Consider the following 16523-nt stretch of genomic DNA (forward strand, 5'->3'; position numbering starts at 1 on the left):
GGACATCCTAATTATCCAATGATAGGGGTATGGTTAAGTTCCATGCAATGGAATACTGTGCAGACATTTAAAATTAAATAAATGTTTGGACTTCCCTGGTGGCACAGTGGTTGAGCATCCACCTGCCAATGCAGGGGATATGGGTTCGAGCCCTATTCTGGGAAGATCCCACATGCCACGGAGCAACTAAGCCCATGCGCCACAACTACTGAGCCTGTGCTCTAGAGCCCGCGAGCCACAACTACTGAGCCCACGTGCCGCAACTACTGAAGCCCGCGCGCCTAGGGCCCGTGATCCGCAACAAGAGAAGCCACCGCAATGAGAAGCCCGCTCACCGCAAGGAAGAGTAGCCCCCGCTCGCCGCAACTAGAGAAAGCCCACGCGCAACAATGAAGACCCAACGCAGCCAAAAATTAAAAAAAAATTTTTTAATTAAAAAAAATCAGTACACCTGAAACTAATATTATAAATCAACTATACTTCAATTACAATAAAAAAAATTATGTAGATGTTTATTTATTGAAACTAAAAAGAATTCCATAAAGTGGAGAGATTGTTAGAAGAGAGTACAGCCATGTCTACATAGTGCTTTGCACAGTACTCAACATGTGGTGAGTTCTCAAATGGTATCTTTTTTAAAAGGTAAGGGAGACAGGTTATTGATGAACGTATATCCAACTGCCTATCAGCAAGCATTGCTGGTTCTTCATTCTTGTCAGACTAAAGCCTTTCTCTGGGTCCATGACTTCCTAGTCTGACCACTCACCTTCCAAACTCATATTTTTTATTTTCCAGCACCAACTCCCTCCTCTAGCTAGGGTGGTCTGCTCACTGCCCCTTTGCATTTGCTTGCCTTTGTGTTTCTGTACACCACTCATTTTGCCTGGACTATCCATTCCGTTTCTGCCCGCCAGTCTGAACCCATCCATCCTTTAAACCCCGCTGTGCCTTGTGAGACGTAACATTCCGGCTTCAGTCCCTGCTCCCCACCAGGGCTCTTGGATCCATCATGTCCTTCTCCTGTCGTTAGGATACACACGTGTGAGAATTCAGCTAAATTGGTTCACTTGCTTCCCTGAACATAATTTTGTGCTCTTTAATGACTGCTGCATTAGAGCATATTTTAAAAAATAAGTTGTTGAGGCAGAATTCACATAATGTAAAATCAACCATGTTCAAGTGAACAGTTCAGTGGCATTTAGTACATTGACCAGGTAGTGCAATTACCTCAAAACATTTCCATCACTCCAAAGTAAACTCCCTTGCCCATCAGGCAGTTTCTCTCCATTCCCTCCTTCAACCGCCAAGGTGCATACTGTGTGGATTTGCCTATTCTGGACATTTCATATAAACGGAATCATACAATATGTGACCTTTTGTGTCTAGTTTCTTTCACTTAGTTTTTGTTTTGGAGGTTCTTCCATGTTGTAATATGTATCAGTACTTCATTCATTTTTTAAAAAATATTTATTTTTGGCTGCGTTGGGTCTTAGTTGCGGCACATGGGATCTTTCGTTGTGGCACGTGGGTTTTCTCTCTCGAGTTGTGGCACACAGGCTCCAGAGCGTGTGGGCTCTAGTCGCAGCGCGGGATCTCTAGTTGTGCCACACGGGCTCAGTAGTTGCGGCGTGTGGCTTCATTGCCCCGCGGCATGTGGGATCTTAGTTCCCCGACCAGTGCTCAAACCCACGTCCCCTGCATTGGAAGGAAGATTCTCAACCACTGGACCACCAGGGAAGTCCCCACTTCATTCGTTTTTAAGGCTGAATAATATTCCACTCTATGTGTATACCACAATTTGTTTATCCGTTTTCTGTTGGTGGACATTTAGGCTGTTTCCACCTTTTGGTTATTGTAAATAGTGCTGCTATGAACATGTGCATATGTGTGCTTGAGTCCCTGTATTCAGTTCTTTGGGGTACGTACCTAGGAGCGGAATAGCGGGACCAGGTGGTAATTCTGTCTTTAACTTTTTGAGGAACCAACCAACTCTACAGTGGCCACACAGTTTTACACCCCCATCAGCATTGCACAAGGGTTCAATTTCTCTGCCTCCTTGCCAGCACTTGTGATTTCCCGTTAAAAAAAAAATCATAGCCATCCTAGTGGGTGTGAAGTGGCACCTCCTTGTGGTTTGATTTGCATTCATTAGTTAATAATGATGTAGAGCATCTTTTCATGTACTCAGTGGCTGTTTGTATATCTTTGGAGAGTTGCTGGTTCAAGCCCTTTGCCCGTTTTTAAAATGGGGTTGTCTTTTTCTTGTTGAATTTGAGGAGTTTTTAGATATTCTGGATACTAGATCCTTAGCACATACCTTTTAACATCAGGTCTTCCTGGCTTGACTTTGTTCCCCTCTTTGTGATTTTTTTTTTTTAACCTCTGGGAAATGATGCCACATAGGAGGTATCCCATGAAAGGATCTTTACAGCTGTGTTCACTGTTGTGAGGACAATCACTGACGCGTGTGTGAGATACTTGGAAACTGTAAAGTGTTACCCATTTGTAGAGGTGGAAGACAGGATGCCCCTTTTAGTGTTTTGTACACTTGTCCTTGTTTTGAGTTTGTGGATTCTTCACATTGCAACTCATAGTTAAGGACCTAAGAGCCCTAAATCTAAGGTGAGGAGAATAACAAAGACTGTTTGCTTTTCAGAGTCATCCTTTTTGAACTTCCATGACTCCGACTGCGAACCCAAAGGATCACCACCCTGTGACTCTTTGCTTTCCCTCAACACTGAAAAGATTCTGGTATGCATCTTCTCTGCCTTCTGTTTCTGTGACCTGAAACATGGTGATACTAGTTCCAAAAGGTGGAGATCGCGTCTGTTTATCAGCTAGGAGCTGAGTCCAGTTGCATAAGATAAAGATTGGTCATCTGGTGTTTAGTCACATTGAATTATTATGTCTTATGAATTGATGGTTGGTCATTCTGGACCTAGGACTCTTTACTTTTAAGTTCCAAGGAATAAAGGAGATCATGGCTGAACCTTATTTCTAGGAGCCTTACGGATTTGAAGGTAGTGTATAATCTTATTTTTCCAGCCTTTGCCTGTGTATCTTTTATATCTATGTTTTTTTAATCAGTACCAACTAAGCTGTACAAGAGACCTGTCCATTCCAGGGATGAGCACCTGACACTGTGCCACGTAATGTGCATCTGCCTATCGTGCTAGCATGTGTCCCCCTCTGGCCCGCCTGCCTCAAGGTGCCAGGGTATTTTTGTTCACACTTAATTCTGTGAGGCTGTTATTCTTTCAGTGCCCAAGGTTAACATTTTTTCTTCAGGCCTTTTCCTTCAGCATCCACATAGATATTGTTGGCTTCTTTTGTTTAAAATTTCCCTTTAGGATACTCTTTTCTTTTCCAGACCAAGCTCTGCCTTTTCATGTAAGAACTACTCAATATGGGTAGAAACTGCAAACTAGAGAATGATCAACTGATTTTACTTAACTCATTGCATAGCCGTCAACGTGGTCTATGGAAAAACTTTTGAATTAGACTTGTCCCAAACCAGAATGGGCTAACTTGTGAAGTAGTGAGTTGGCCATCACTGAAAACATTTAAATAGAAACTGGATAATCCCCACTTGGAGAAGTGATTAGATTCTTAGAGTTATTAGGGACCTTCTTGCTGATAGTAATTCAAATGTTATCTACTGTTTTCCTTTCCAGTTTAAGATGGCACTAGCTAGTAACCTATGGGAGAAAGCTTATCAGTCTAGGCCTTTTGTTTTTCCTAGGTTGAAAATACGGGAGTTAAACTCTTCATTTAATCATTCATTTTCCAGATATTTATTTTGCACCTATTTTTGTCAAGCGTTGAGCTAAGTAAGTACTTAGGCAGAGAGTGGTGAGCCAGATAGGCTTGGTCCCAGCACTTAGGGCTCTATAGCTACTAATCAAATAATTATACAAGTAAGCATAGAAGTATAATTGTGCAAATCATACGAAGGAAAAACAAAGGGTCAACATAATCTCCCTTAAGTTAGGGGTATCAGGCAAGACAGCTTTCAGGAATTGAAACATGAGCAGGGACCTGACAGGTGGATTGGAGTTAGTCTACTAGCAATGTGGGGTTGTGTGTTTAAACTTCCTTGATCATAGCTGCTCCACTCTGTACACAGAAGATATCTATAGATGCAGTATTAGACGTGGGGAAGATTCTTTTTGATCAGGAAATTAATTTGTCCGTACTATACTTTTCCTGCCCACTTCTGTTACAAATTTTATTTCTAATATATTAAAAACACTTTAAAATCAGATACGCTCTTCAGTATATTCTTAATATTGCTTGGTAAATGATTTCTTCTTTTTATGGGATTTCATTTCTGTTCTCTTCCCATCTTTTTGCACAAAGGCTTGGCAAATGGTTGCCAAGACCTTCATTGAATACTGGATGAAATAATAAAAAGTGTTTAAAGTATTAAAAGCATTGTTTATAGACCCCTTTCCTTGGCTCTAAGCAATTTATTAAGTAGAAAATGTTTTGCACTTACGTGTTTGTCTGTAAGCAGCTGGTAAAGAGGAAGGACTTGTGTCTGGTCACACCTGGAAGTATGTACAGTGCTGTGCTGCCCTCACGTGTTGTGGAATCTACCACTTCTTAAAGAAGCCGGATGAGGTTCCCATGTGTGGAAGCTCCCAGCTATAGAACAAAGCAAGAAAGAGCTGACAGAGTTCCCCTCTAGCCATCGAGGTTTTACTGGAAGAAATAAAGTATAAACATTCCCAAAGCAGTAGAATTTTCAGGTGTTTCATTTTGTTTGGGGTCCTGAATGGAATGAGGTGAGAACTGAGTCTCCTGAGATGGGATGCCCTTCTGACCTGTATCTTTTAACTTGTGTTCTAAGTAGAGGTGGCTTATTCTTGACTTGTTTTATAGGCAAACCAAAAACCACTCTGTATCTGGACATCAGTCTTGACTTTAAGAGGGTAGGGAATATAGGTGGAAATACCTGTTACTCTGTTGAGTCAGTGAAGCCCAAGAGACCATGGCTGATGAGTACCAACCATTAGCTAAAGAGCATATCCATCAGTCAGAAGAGTCACCTGTGTAGAATTATTCGGCTGTCATACATGCCTGTAGGCATCTGTACAATGGATTAACAAAAAGAGGAATTCAAATACTTGCGATGTCACTGGGTTCTGATTGTAAAGTTTTGCCAAAGGCGACATCTTTAGTCTTGTATTATCTTAGCTTTTCCTGTCTATGTGTGTGTACAAGTTTTAATCATATCGTAGGTGAATCTGGTATGAAGTTATCATTTCAATGTGTACCCTGTAGGCTAAGCATATCACAGCTTAGCGTTGACAGTCAAAGCTTCTGGCAAAGTGACAGCTGTTTGCATAATCAGACATGATTTGTCTCCAAAACACAATAGAGCCATCATTTTGTATGTTGGACCATTGCTGCCTATAAAATCATTCCAATTACTAAGCTAACTTACTTACTTTGTTTTTCCCTAGCTTCCGCTTTTGCTTTAGCTTTTCTGCCAAGTGTGCATATGCGTGTCTGCATATGCATCAAGTAGGATGGTTATGTTCATGGCCTGCTATGCATTATTTAATAGCATGTCTTGTTTCTTGGTCAGGTTTTGCTGGTCCTATTATGGTGTCATCCCTGTACCACCTATAGCTTTTTTTTTAAGATTTTTTTGATGTGGACCATTTTTAAAGTCTTTATTGAATTTGTTACAATATTGCTTCTGTTTTATGGTTTTTTTTGGTTTGTTGGCCATGAGGCGTGTGGGATCTTAGCTCCCCAACCAGGGATCGAACCCGGGCCCCCTGCATTGGAAGGCGAAGTCTTAACCACTGGACCCCCAGGGAAGTCCCAACAACCTGTAGCTCTTGCTTCTAAAATATTTTTAGAGTTTAAAAAGCAATATTCTGGGGGACTTCCCTGGTGGCGCAGTGGTTAAGAATCCACCTGCCAATGCAGGGGACATGGGTTCGAGCCCTGGTCCGGGAAGATCCCACATGCCGCGGAGCAGCTAAGCCCATGCACCACAACTGCTGAGCCTGCGCTCTAGAGCCTGCGAGCCACAACTGCTGAAGCCCGCGCGCCTAGAGCGCGTGCTCCGCAACAAGAGGAGCCTCCGCAATGAGAAGCCCGAGCACCGCAACAAAAAGTAGGCCCTGCTCGCCGCAACTAGAGAAAGCCTGCGTGCAGCAACAGAGACTCAACGCAGTGAAAAATCAATAAATTTATTTAAAAAAATATTCTGTTATCAAGCCACTTTGGAGACCAAACACTAGAATGTGATCTTTGTAACATGATCGATGTCATTGAGTAGTCTGTGGAGGGAGCTTTGGAACAGCCGGGAAGATTAATCCCCATGAAAGTAAAAAGATAGGTGTTCCTGGAAACCGAAAACGACTAGTGATAAGGCGAGGAAGCAAATCAGTTACAGCACAAATTGTGTCCCTGAAGTACATGATTGATATGACTTAATGTGAAGATTTTCTTGCTTTCATATAAATCAAATATAGCTTTAATTTTTTTAAATACAGGTTTCATGGTAAGTTTCTCTTCATCTGCGATAAGCTAAAATGTATGTTTGTTTTTATTTCAGAGCCAAGCCAAGTCTATTGCCGAACAAAAGAGATTCCCATTTGCTACTGATAATGACAGCACAAATGAAGAGTTAGGTGAGACTTGACTCGGGGGCTATTCCTGGGATATTTGCCTAGAATTTATGATCAGATGCAGATCAGGTAGGCAGGATGGTGAGGCAGAAAGAGCACAGAGCCTGGCTCCGCCAGCACGAGAGGTTGATCTTGGGTAGGGCATTCAACCCTTGTGAGGGTCTCCGTACTATAAGTCATAAAATAAAAGGTCTGGATGGAATCCTTAAGGACTGTTCCACATCTGTGTTTCTATGGAGATTAATAATTATGGTAACGAGTTCTTATGAGCTATTAGCATTCATTAGAAGGTTATTTGTGTGCTGTCATCAAATATGAACAATAGAGAAGTGAAAACAGGAGAGAATCACACCCACTTCAGTCTTCTGTGTAATAAAGTAGCTAGGTTTGAGTTAATTTTACTCATGGGGCCAATCAGTTATTGTTGGGTCTAAGCATGTGGGTGTAGAAAGTTGAGTTCATTCTAATCTGCAAATGGGTCATGCAGTTTGGCTTGTTCAAGGCATGTCTCAAAACGGTCTGGTTTCGCCAGTGTCTGATATGCTCTGGGTGTGTCTCCATCAGTGCCTAGTCAGCTCACACTTGAAAGAGTGGAAACAAAATTGAATAGAGCACTGAACACTGCAGCTGGACAGATTTCACCTAAGTGCGTGCTCCTGCATGTTGCCTGGTGGCCCAAAGCACCTGCAGAAATTTTTTTCTGTCCAATTTACACATAACCATTTTATCCTTTCTTCTGCCATACGCATTGTATATTAAGACTGAGCACTTCTTGTATTGGCTTCTTCCTCTGTTGGTGCAGATAACTGAGAGTTGACTATTTTGAAAGTATTAATCCCTTTTTGTTTATATTCTTTGAGTGGGCTTTGAGAATTAATTATCCTTTAAGGCATCAGATTTGGTCTCTGTTGTAGTCCTTGGATTCTGTTCAGCCTTATATTCATTTATTAAATACTGAGTTAAGAGCCTAACGTGTGCCAGGCCTGTCCTGTGCTCTAAGAATAATCCTAGTACACCCTGGGATAGGATAGGCCCTGAGCTGGCTTAGGAGCTTTTGAACCTCAGTATTTTTTTTTCTTGGAAAAATGACCTCTGTCAACATACATGCTGTGGGGAGATGTGGAATTGCTGGTTATTAACAATTTCTGGGAGATTCCAGCTCTCCTAGTTTTTTCTTTATGTCTTTGAACTCCCACAACCAAATTTAGATCCTGGTACGAATAGTTATTTATATTTGTCCAAGATTTAGATTACTTTTCAATGCATACTTTTGGGTTTTTCTCAAAAAAATATTTACTTTTAGATGGAAAGATTTGAGAGCTGCATTTGATTTTATTTGAGTGGAGTTCAGTAGGCTAGCCAAGGACGACAATTTTCAACATGTTCCTAAGTATAACATCCACTAAAGCCGTATTTGTTTTTATGGGTCACTTATTCATTTGTTCATTCAACAGATATTTACTGATTATGGGAAGATAGATAGGAAATTCTGAAAATTTAGATCTGAAAGGAATCTAAGAAAATTTTCTACAGGCTAGTTAAGCAAGACCCAGAGAGTCATGAGAGTGACTGAGGTCCCCGTGGTGACACAGCCAGTGAGTGGTGGGGCCAGAATCTGAGCCCAGATCTTGGCTTTCTAAAGGATCTTCCTACACTCAAAAATGCACAAGTTTATGTTTCAGTCCCTGTTCATGCAATCAAGGAATTCAAGCCATTTTGCAGTCCGGCCCCGTGCACAGTAGTTTAAATGCAGCCCAGATTTTTCTCAGGGTAGCGTGTTGGTGAGGAGGGTGGGTCCTGGAGCCAAGCAGCCTGTTTCCTTTGTCTCACTGCATGCTGTCTTTGGACAGTTTAAATGCTTCATTTCCTTGTCTGCAAATGGGGATGACAGTTGCACCTACCTCACTGCAATTAAGGAGTAAATGGGTTATAATACATGTATATAATTAGGATTGTGCCTGGCACGTATTAAAAGTACTGTACGTGTAACTATTATTGTTGTTGTTGTTGTTTTTACTACTAATGCTGCTGATCTCCACCGAAGAGGTCTCTGGTTATCTCCTTGTCTGCTACAACTACCTGAATAGTATCCATTCCCATTATTCTGAATAGGAGTTTAAGCTTAATTGTCTTTTCAAAGAAATTAGGATGAAAACGGTCCTCTTTTCATGTTGAAGAATGCCCCCAAAAGCTCTCGTATTATTATGATACTCGATGTTTCTGAATTTTACTTTTCTCAGGTTAGTTATAAAGATACTCTGAATCTCTTTCTGCATTTACTGTTTTTACTACTTTTTACTTTCAGGGAATTTAAACTCTGAATGACATTAAAAGTTTTAGTTGCCCATCTTCTTGAACACGTAATTATGTCCTTGAATTAGAGGGTTGCATAAAGCTTTTTTTGCAAAGAAATATGATCAAAATAGTATTATATTGAGTTAGGAATACAATTTTTCAGGGATATTTGGGGCTTTAGAGAGTTAGGGCAAATATTATAGATAGAAATGTAATCTAGAATATTAAAATTTATTGGTTTTTTTGACAGGTGAAAAAGTTTAGTCAAAATTGTGCCATGTTTTAAGAGATATTCATGGCTCTAATTTCAAAATACCACTTACATAAACAACTTGATTAAAAACTATTTGTGATCTTTAGAGTATATTTTGAGTAGTGTCTTGACTATATTTTGAATAGAAGAGCTAGGGAAAAGACTAGTAGTCTCTTGCAGTGGTGTGAATTATATCTACAGTTGAGCATTATATTAATATATATTAATTGGAGCCTCTGTTTTTGTTCTTACTAGGTAATTGGCAGTAAATTCAGCACCTGCAGGAATCGAGATATGTGATGCTATTTGGGTATTTCTTCTAACTTTCACAGTCAAGTCACATTGCCATGTTATATGGATATTATTCAGGCTTATTACTAGCTCTTTTGTATACATAGATAAGAGACATCATAAAGATTATTTGGTATTTGAAAGTGAGTGATGGGCTTAGAAAAAGATAATTACTTCTTGTAGGCAGATGTTTTATAGATGGCTTTAATAATTTAAATCTAGATGGAACTAGACGACTGATTAGCAAGTGCTGAGTGGTAGGAGAATTCAATTACGTCTTATTAACTTCTAGGTTTTCTTTAACTGCTTCTAGTCGTTGGAGCTGCCTTTTAAGATTTGGTAAAGAATTTCGTTACCAATTCCAGTCTGAGATCCTTTATTCGTTCCTTTAATGTTTCTGTATTTTTTCATAGCTATTGCATATGTGTTGATTGGCAGTGGTCTCTATGATGAAGCAATAAGACATTTTTCAACAATGCTTCAGGTAATTTTTCTTCTTAATTATATAATTGCAAGTTTATAGTCACGACAAAAATATGGACTTATGCATAGCTAAAGTGCTGCAATAAAACATGGATTTTAAGATTTTACAAGAAAGTAAAGGAAATCAGCCCTGACCGAGCACTCTCTTAGTGCAGGCCTTGTAACATGCTCTCATTTAATCTTTGCAGTATTACTTTATTTTAAAGGAGGAAAATGAGATCTAAGGAGATCAGGCAATTTGCTTGTAGTCTCCCCACCATCAGGTGGCAGAGGTGAGATTCAAACCAAGTTTCAAAAAGACAAACGTTAGCTTCAGCTCATTTTCCTCTCTATCTTGATATCTCCCATGAGATGTGGACACTGGAAATTCTTGGAGTTACGGATGTTTACTCTCCATGCAGGAGTTGATCTGCATACTTAAGTCCACTCGTGGATTTGTTTCTCACCTTAAAGTATAATTATGAGACTCTTCAGTGGAAGTATTGGGCATCTATTGATTGATGGCTGTGTTAAAATCCGGTACAGACCAAGTGCTTTCATACGCAAGTATAAGAGTTGCATAGGAGACCTGCAATGCAGCCTGACATTGCTGGCTGTGTATCTCGGGTCATGATTTAACTGTACTCTGGTAGATGCCTGGCCATTATCCATTCTCTGTCCAGGAGGGTCAGGTAGAATTAGAAATACCCAAGTTCTCATCTACTCTGCTGCTTACTAGCAAGTTATTTAACCACCTGGATTATAGGCATAATAATAACTACGTCCAAAAATATTCTCGTTCAGTTTGAATGAAATATCTTAAAAAGTACTTTACTAGGTGCCTGGCACATAGTAAGTGCTCAGTTAATTTCAGCTATTCAAAGGACCATTCTGGCATATTCATCTGTGCTAATACAGTAAGAGCCAATAGATAGTTTACAATCCAGCAGGCAGACTTAATTTTAAAGTATTATTTTTGAAATTTTTGCTTTGCTTTTGTTTTCTCTTTTTAAACATATGATTAATTATGTTGACAATTCTATCTTCACTCTCAAATAATCAATAAGATATTTTTATAGTTATTACTTTAAAGTGCTTAGATCCAAGCAGCTATGTGTTTGAATGGTCATATGGAATAATATTCTTCATTGGAGTTTAAAGTGCAATGGGTAGATTATAAAGTTTTAAAACTCGCCTTTCTGTTTAGCATTGCAGTATTTAAAAAGGTAAGAAAGCACTTTAACACCCTGGTTTGAAAGGGAGGTTTTGATACATTTATAGGAGCAAATGTCAGTTAATTTACGGTAGCCAACAGAAGACAACAGTACAGGCTTGCAGACGTATTAGCAATTCATTTAACTTTTTGAAAAATATTGTTATCAGTCTAGCTGAAGGCAATATAACAACGTTAAAGAAAAAACTTTAAGTAATAAAAAATTTCCTAATTCTGCCACTCTACCATTATTTAAGTTTATGGCCTTTTCAAAGTATGCATTTGTTTTTTATAATCTGAACTTATGTACTATTTTGTATTACTTTTTTACTTAATTTTATAAATGTTTTTCAGTATTTCTCTACAGTCATTTTAGTGACTCTATAATATCTCTGTTGTCCATTTATTATTGTAAAACCTATTTTTCTTGCAATTGCATTCAGAAAGTAGATCAGAGTTTTTCTCTTTGTGCTAAGAAAAGATATTAATATATTGAAGTTTGATATAACATTTTCATCAATCTGCGTTGGGTTGCTTTCGACTGGTAAATTTTTCTTTGAGAATGTGTGGATTATAAGGTCGGACTGGTGATTTTGGTGATTCAAGCTACGATGGGGCAAGAATAGAGGATGGTGGAGCCGCAGAAAGTTCAAATGCTACGGGTCCACAGAAGACAAGACTGCGTCGTCGTTCATAACACGTCTTTACGTGGGAATTCAATGCCTTTGGCTTTCCTGCTGGTGCTCTCCTTGGGGATGTCTCTCTTCCCCTTTGTTTTGGTGCTTCCCAGCCTTTTCTGCATTATAACACATGTGGAAAATCATATGACACAGTGGAGTAAGCGGGAGCAAATTTAGAGGCATCCAGATAGAGCTTGGTGAAAATCTGTCACATTTTCTTTATGTTATATGACTATGATAAATACAAAATACAAAGGTTTGATATTAAGTGCTAAAATTCTTTTTTAAAATTTTAATAAGAGATCTGATTCTGCTTTTCTGGACATAACTTTTCCATATTAGTCTTTATGTTTGAAACTGATGCACATAATTCCTGTTTAAGAGCTTTTCATTGATTTCTTCAAATTTTTGATAGCCAATCTCATCAAGAAACTGTACAACCACGTGGTAGCAAGTGTCCAAAGAATAGTTATTGCTACTTCTCTAATTGACCAAAACTCCTTTTCTTACCATGAATCAGAATTTGCATAAATCAGTCTCTTTATGTTGTATTTTTAAAGTATGACCATTCTTTACATCTAACTGCTCTTCCTTTTCTTTTATTGGCAAATACAGCAATACTGGGTCTTGCGGTAATGAAACTGATTTTTACCCCAGCAATACTTTTTCGTATCCAGTATTCAGAATAGTGGTGAAGCGTTTCTGCAAGCGTGGAGGGATGCCAAGTTAGGACTCAGCTCAGCGTCACCAGAGGGTCAATTTTTGTCAGTACATGCTATCAGATGTTCACCTGTTCCTTGCAGGACCCTTCCACATGTGCGAAAACTCTTTATTTTTAAGCCAATAAACATCCTCTAACAAATCTTCAGTGATAACTGTTCACAGACAAGCTTTTCCAGTTTTTTTAGCTTGTTATCTCCTGACTAAGTGTTTCTCTTGGACAGCCCGCGAACTCCAGGGTGAAACAGGAGTGCATCGAATCGGACTCCATTCATAGAAAGCTGAAGACAGATGGGGCCATGGGGGCTAGGATTTTATTATATTCACCATTTATATAAGATCATTTAATGTGAAATTTGGATCTATGCATGAGGGCCACTCATATTCCAGAGTGACCTTTTGATGTAAAGCTTTTATACTTTCTTGTGGTCTTAGCTCCAGCATCAGAGAACAAACTTACGGGCTATTTCCATAATCTTTGTTGTTTCAAACTGTTCCTTTGAATATTTATCCAAGTATGGGTTGTTTGGCACGTCTATTAAGGAATACAGTGTTCCTTGAGCATCAAGGTTTCCAACAGAGCACAATTTCAAGACTTAATAGATCTGTCCATCTTCATTGGAACCTCTTGATTTTAAAAGCGTATCAATTAGTATTGTCTCCACGTCAGTGTCCTTGTGTCACTTCCACATGTGTCAGCACTTCTATCATAGTGTTCTTGAAAGTGGGACCCTTTCCTGATGTCTGTGCTGCTTTGATGCTCATGCAGGGCTGGGTGACGTAAGTGCTGTGACAGTGTTATGAGGCAGTTGGCCTGTGCTGTTAGTTGTGTGACCTTGAGCTCATCTGATTCTGATCTGATTCTGGTGGAATTGAATTCATGAAAGAACTTTGTTTCTTTTTTACATCAGCAGACAAAGTGTGAAACATTCCTCTGCACATGATCTTGTAACCATCTTTTATGTACATATGTATGTGTGCCTGCCACTTACACAGAACTTAATCCTTGTTACATTGCTGTGCAGTGACATTTTTGACTTATTCGTTTGTGTTTGATCCCGTGACTTTCGAGTTTTAACAAAAAGCCAACCTTGTGGTGGAAAAATAAATATTTGTAAATTTTAAAATCACTATGTAAATAATATAATGAAGATGGTAAATTAGACTTTTATGGGTTTAAAAAAATTGATTCTTTGGAGAATTGAGACAGCTAAGTGGACATGACCCAGTAAGATAACAGTCTTATTATACCATGATTTTGCATTTGCATAAAGTGAGTAATATTGGGCGATTGAAATATTAGTTTAATTTAATTCATTTAAAATTCTGAGAACTTTATAAAGTGTAAATATTATTAGACTTGTGTATTCAAAAATACTTTGAAATGATATTCTGAGCTCAATTTGTTTTTAGAAATAAACATTGTTTTTTCTTTGAAACAATAATTCATTGTGACGTTTCATAAAGGAAGAGTTTTGACTTGTTAACATCCAAAGCCAGTGATAAAGGAATAAAGTTGTATCAATCAAAAAAAGCAATAAAATCTACTCTTTCAATTTAGGAACCTGTAATACTAGGCGATACTGTGGTGTGGTAACAACCACAATAATTATAGATCCTTCTACGCTGTCGGAAAGAAATTCTAAAAAGAACGTGTAAATTGAATAATAGAGAAAACAAACATGTGCATCTGTAACGTGTTTAGGTTTTCTCCATTCGACTGACTCTTCTTTTCAGAATTTTCTTCCAACCGCACAGAAGGATGTTTAGTTATCGTGGTAGTTATCATAGTTATAGTCTGGTATTATTACGGGTTCCAAATCGACTGCCTGCTCTCCCCTGATCCCACCAGATCCTCCCCAGCCACAACTGAAAAAGAATTCCTCCTCGTATCCTAGTGTCGCCAAGCTCAGTGAATGGCACCGTCTCCGCAGGGCTATGTGAGGCCACATGTTCCACACATGTGTGTGCCACTTACTTCATCACCAGCTCTGTCTGTGTGCCTCCCAAGTATCTCCTTTGTCCATCTGCTTCTCCCGGCTCTGTTCAAACCACGGCTGAGCCGCTTCCATCTGCCAGATGACAGATGGGGCTCTCGGTTCCTGGCTTCTCTCCTCACACCCTCCACACACACGCACATGTACACACCATACAAACATGTACTTTAAACACACATATACTTTGCTGCTACTTTTAAGTTAGAGATAAAAATCCTTAATAAGGTCCGTACCTGCCTCTCCAACCTCAGCTTGGAGATGCCGTGTTCCCCGCTTCCCTCTGAGCCTTTGCACCGTCTGCCCCCGCTGCCTGGACCAGTCATTCTGGGATTCCCCCATCCTCTACAGATCTCAGCCCAGGTATCTCTTCTTTAGGAAATCCTTCCTAACCTTGTTCAAGTCTTTATACATTTTCTAAAAGCACCATTTATCACTCTAGCATTTACTGAAGGTATAACTTTACATTTATGTCTGTGATTCTTTGGCTATGCTCCAAGAAGGCAAGAATCTTTTTTGCCTTCTGTGTTGGTTCTTGCTTACTATGGTATTCATAGCACATGGGACGGGACATGGCTCATAGCTGGCCCTGAGTAAATATTTGTTGAATGAATGACTCACATCCCTATGACATATAGTGGAACAGAGGAGAGGGGCGTATCTATTTTCCAGGGGCATCTGGAAGGAGTCAGAAGAGAGGGTTCAAGGATTGAAGGACTTTCTTGGGCACAGAGGCCGTGGGTGGGTGTTTCAGGCAGATGAGAGCATTTGCAAATGCACCGAGCTTGGGATACCCTGTTGTATCTAGGGAACTACTAAGTAATGCTAATTTTTATTATTATTTTTTTTTTTTTTTAAGATTTTTTTTTTGATGTGGACCATTTTTTAAAAGTCTTCATTGAATTTGTTACAATACTGCTTCTGTTTTATATTTTGGTTTTTTGGCTGCGAGGCATGTGGGATCTTAGCTCCCCGTCCAGGTATGGAACCCACACCCCCTGCACTGGAAGGCGAAGTCTTAACCACTGGACCGCCAGGGAAGTCCCATTAAGCCAATTTTTAGAGCATGAATCATGAGTGGGGCAGAGGAAGGAGGTGAACAGAGAGGCAGAAAAACGATCAGTATATTTTGCAAAGGCATTTGGATGTTACCTCACTGTTTTTCAAATTATGAGGCGCTACCCTTTAGTGGGCCCTGAAATGAATTGGTGAGTCAAGACTAGCATTTTTCTAATGAAATACACCAGACGAGGAAATACCAGATTACATTGTGTGTAGTAAGGCTCTCGATGAGACGTTAGTGAAACTTCTGTTTCTGATGTGTTTGTGTGTGTGTTTATGTATATACGTACGAGTGTACTGGGTTACGGTGTAAGATGTATTTCTTACTGTGGGTGAGAGTGAAAATGTTTGAATGTTGCTAGTGCAGGCGCTGGGGGGCAGTGAGCGGTCTCCGCCAGGGGAGTGTCATGATCACCCTGAGGTGGCTCTTAGTGTGGGCCTGGAGCCTGGATGGGAAGAAACAAGAGCGTGCTTAAGGCCGTTGCAGTAGCCAGGTGGGAGAGGAAAGCTGCGAACTGGGCCGTGGCTGATGGATCAGCAGGTGAAAGCACCGGGATATCTTGAGTACATATGTTGGCTGGGGACATGAGGACGCCTCCCATGGTGGCTGGAGTGGCCACAGGGTGTATGGAGATGCCCGTCACGCAAGTAGAATAACTCTTTATTTAAATGCACTTTTTTCTAACTAACCTCCTGTCATCTGGTATAAAATTTTCCTCAGTTGAGGAGAAAAGCTTCTCTGCAAGTGGGGTTTCCTCTCCCTGGAGGCCTGTCATCAGCAGGCGTGAGCTGCGTGGGCTCACCAGCCCCACCCAGCCTGGCCGAGGTGCCGCTCTGTTGACTGTTCGGTCTTCTGGCAGGTGCCGTTCCTAGAGAGAAGCGTGAAGACCGTCTGACTTTGAT

At 39.9% G+C, this 16523-nt stretch overlaps 1 protein-coding gene across 5 annotated transcripts in view; it reads left to right on the top strand.

Moving 5' to 3' along the window:
- TTC13 (tetratricopeptide repeat domain 13) overlaps positions 1–16523 on the top strand; it is a 69003-nt gene that overhangs the window by 14240 nt on the left and 38240 nt on the right. For all 5 annotated transcript variants that reach the window (XM_068547626.1, XM_068547627.1, XM_068547628.1 and 2 more), the window contains exons 2-4: positions 2657–2751; positions 6578–6653; positions 9903–9973. In XM_068547626.1, the coding sequence (XP_068403727.1) occupies positions 2657–2751; positions 6578–6653; positions 9903–9973 (242 nt within the window). The remainder of the gene's footprint in view (positions 1–2656; positions 2752–6577; positions 6654–9902; positions 9974–16523) is intronic.

Source organism: Eschrichtius robustus, chromosome 7 (assembly GCF_028021215.1).
Source record: "Eschrichtius robustus isolate mEscRob2 chromosome 7, mEscRob2.pri, whole genome shotgun sequence".
In the NCBI taxonomy this organism is placed as follows: Eukaryota; Metazoa; Chordata; class Mammalia; order Artiodactyla; family Eschrichtiidae; genus Eschrichtius; species Eschrichtius robustus.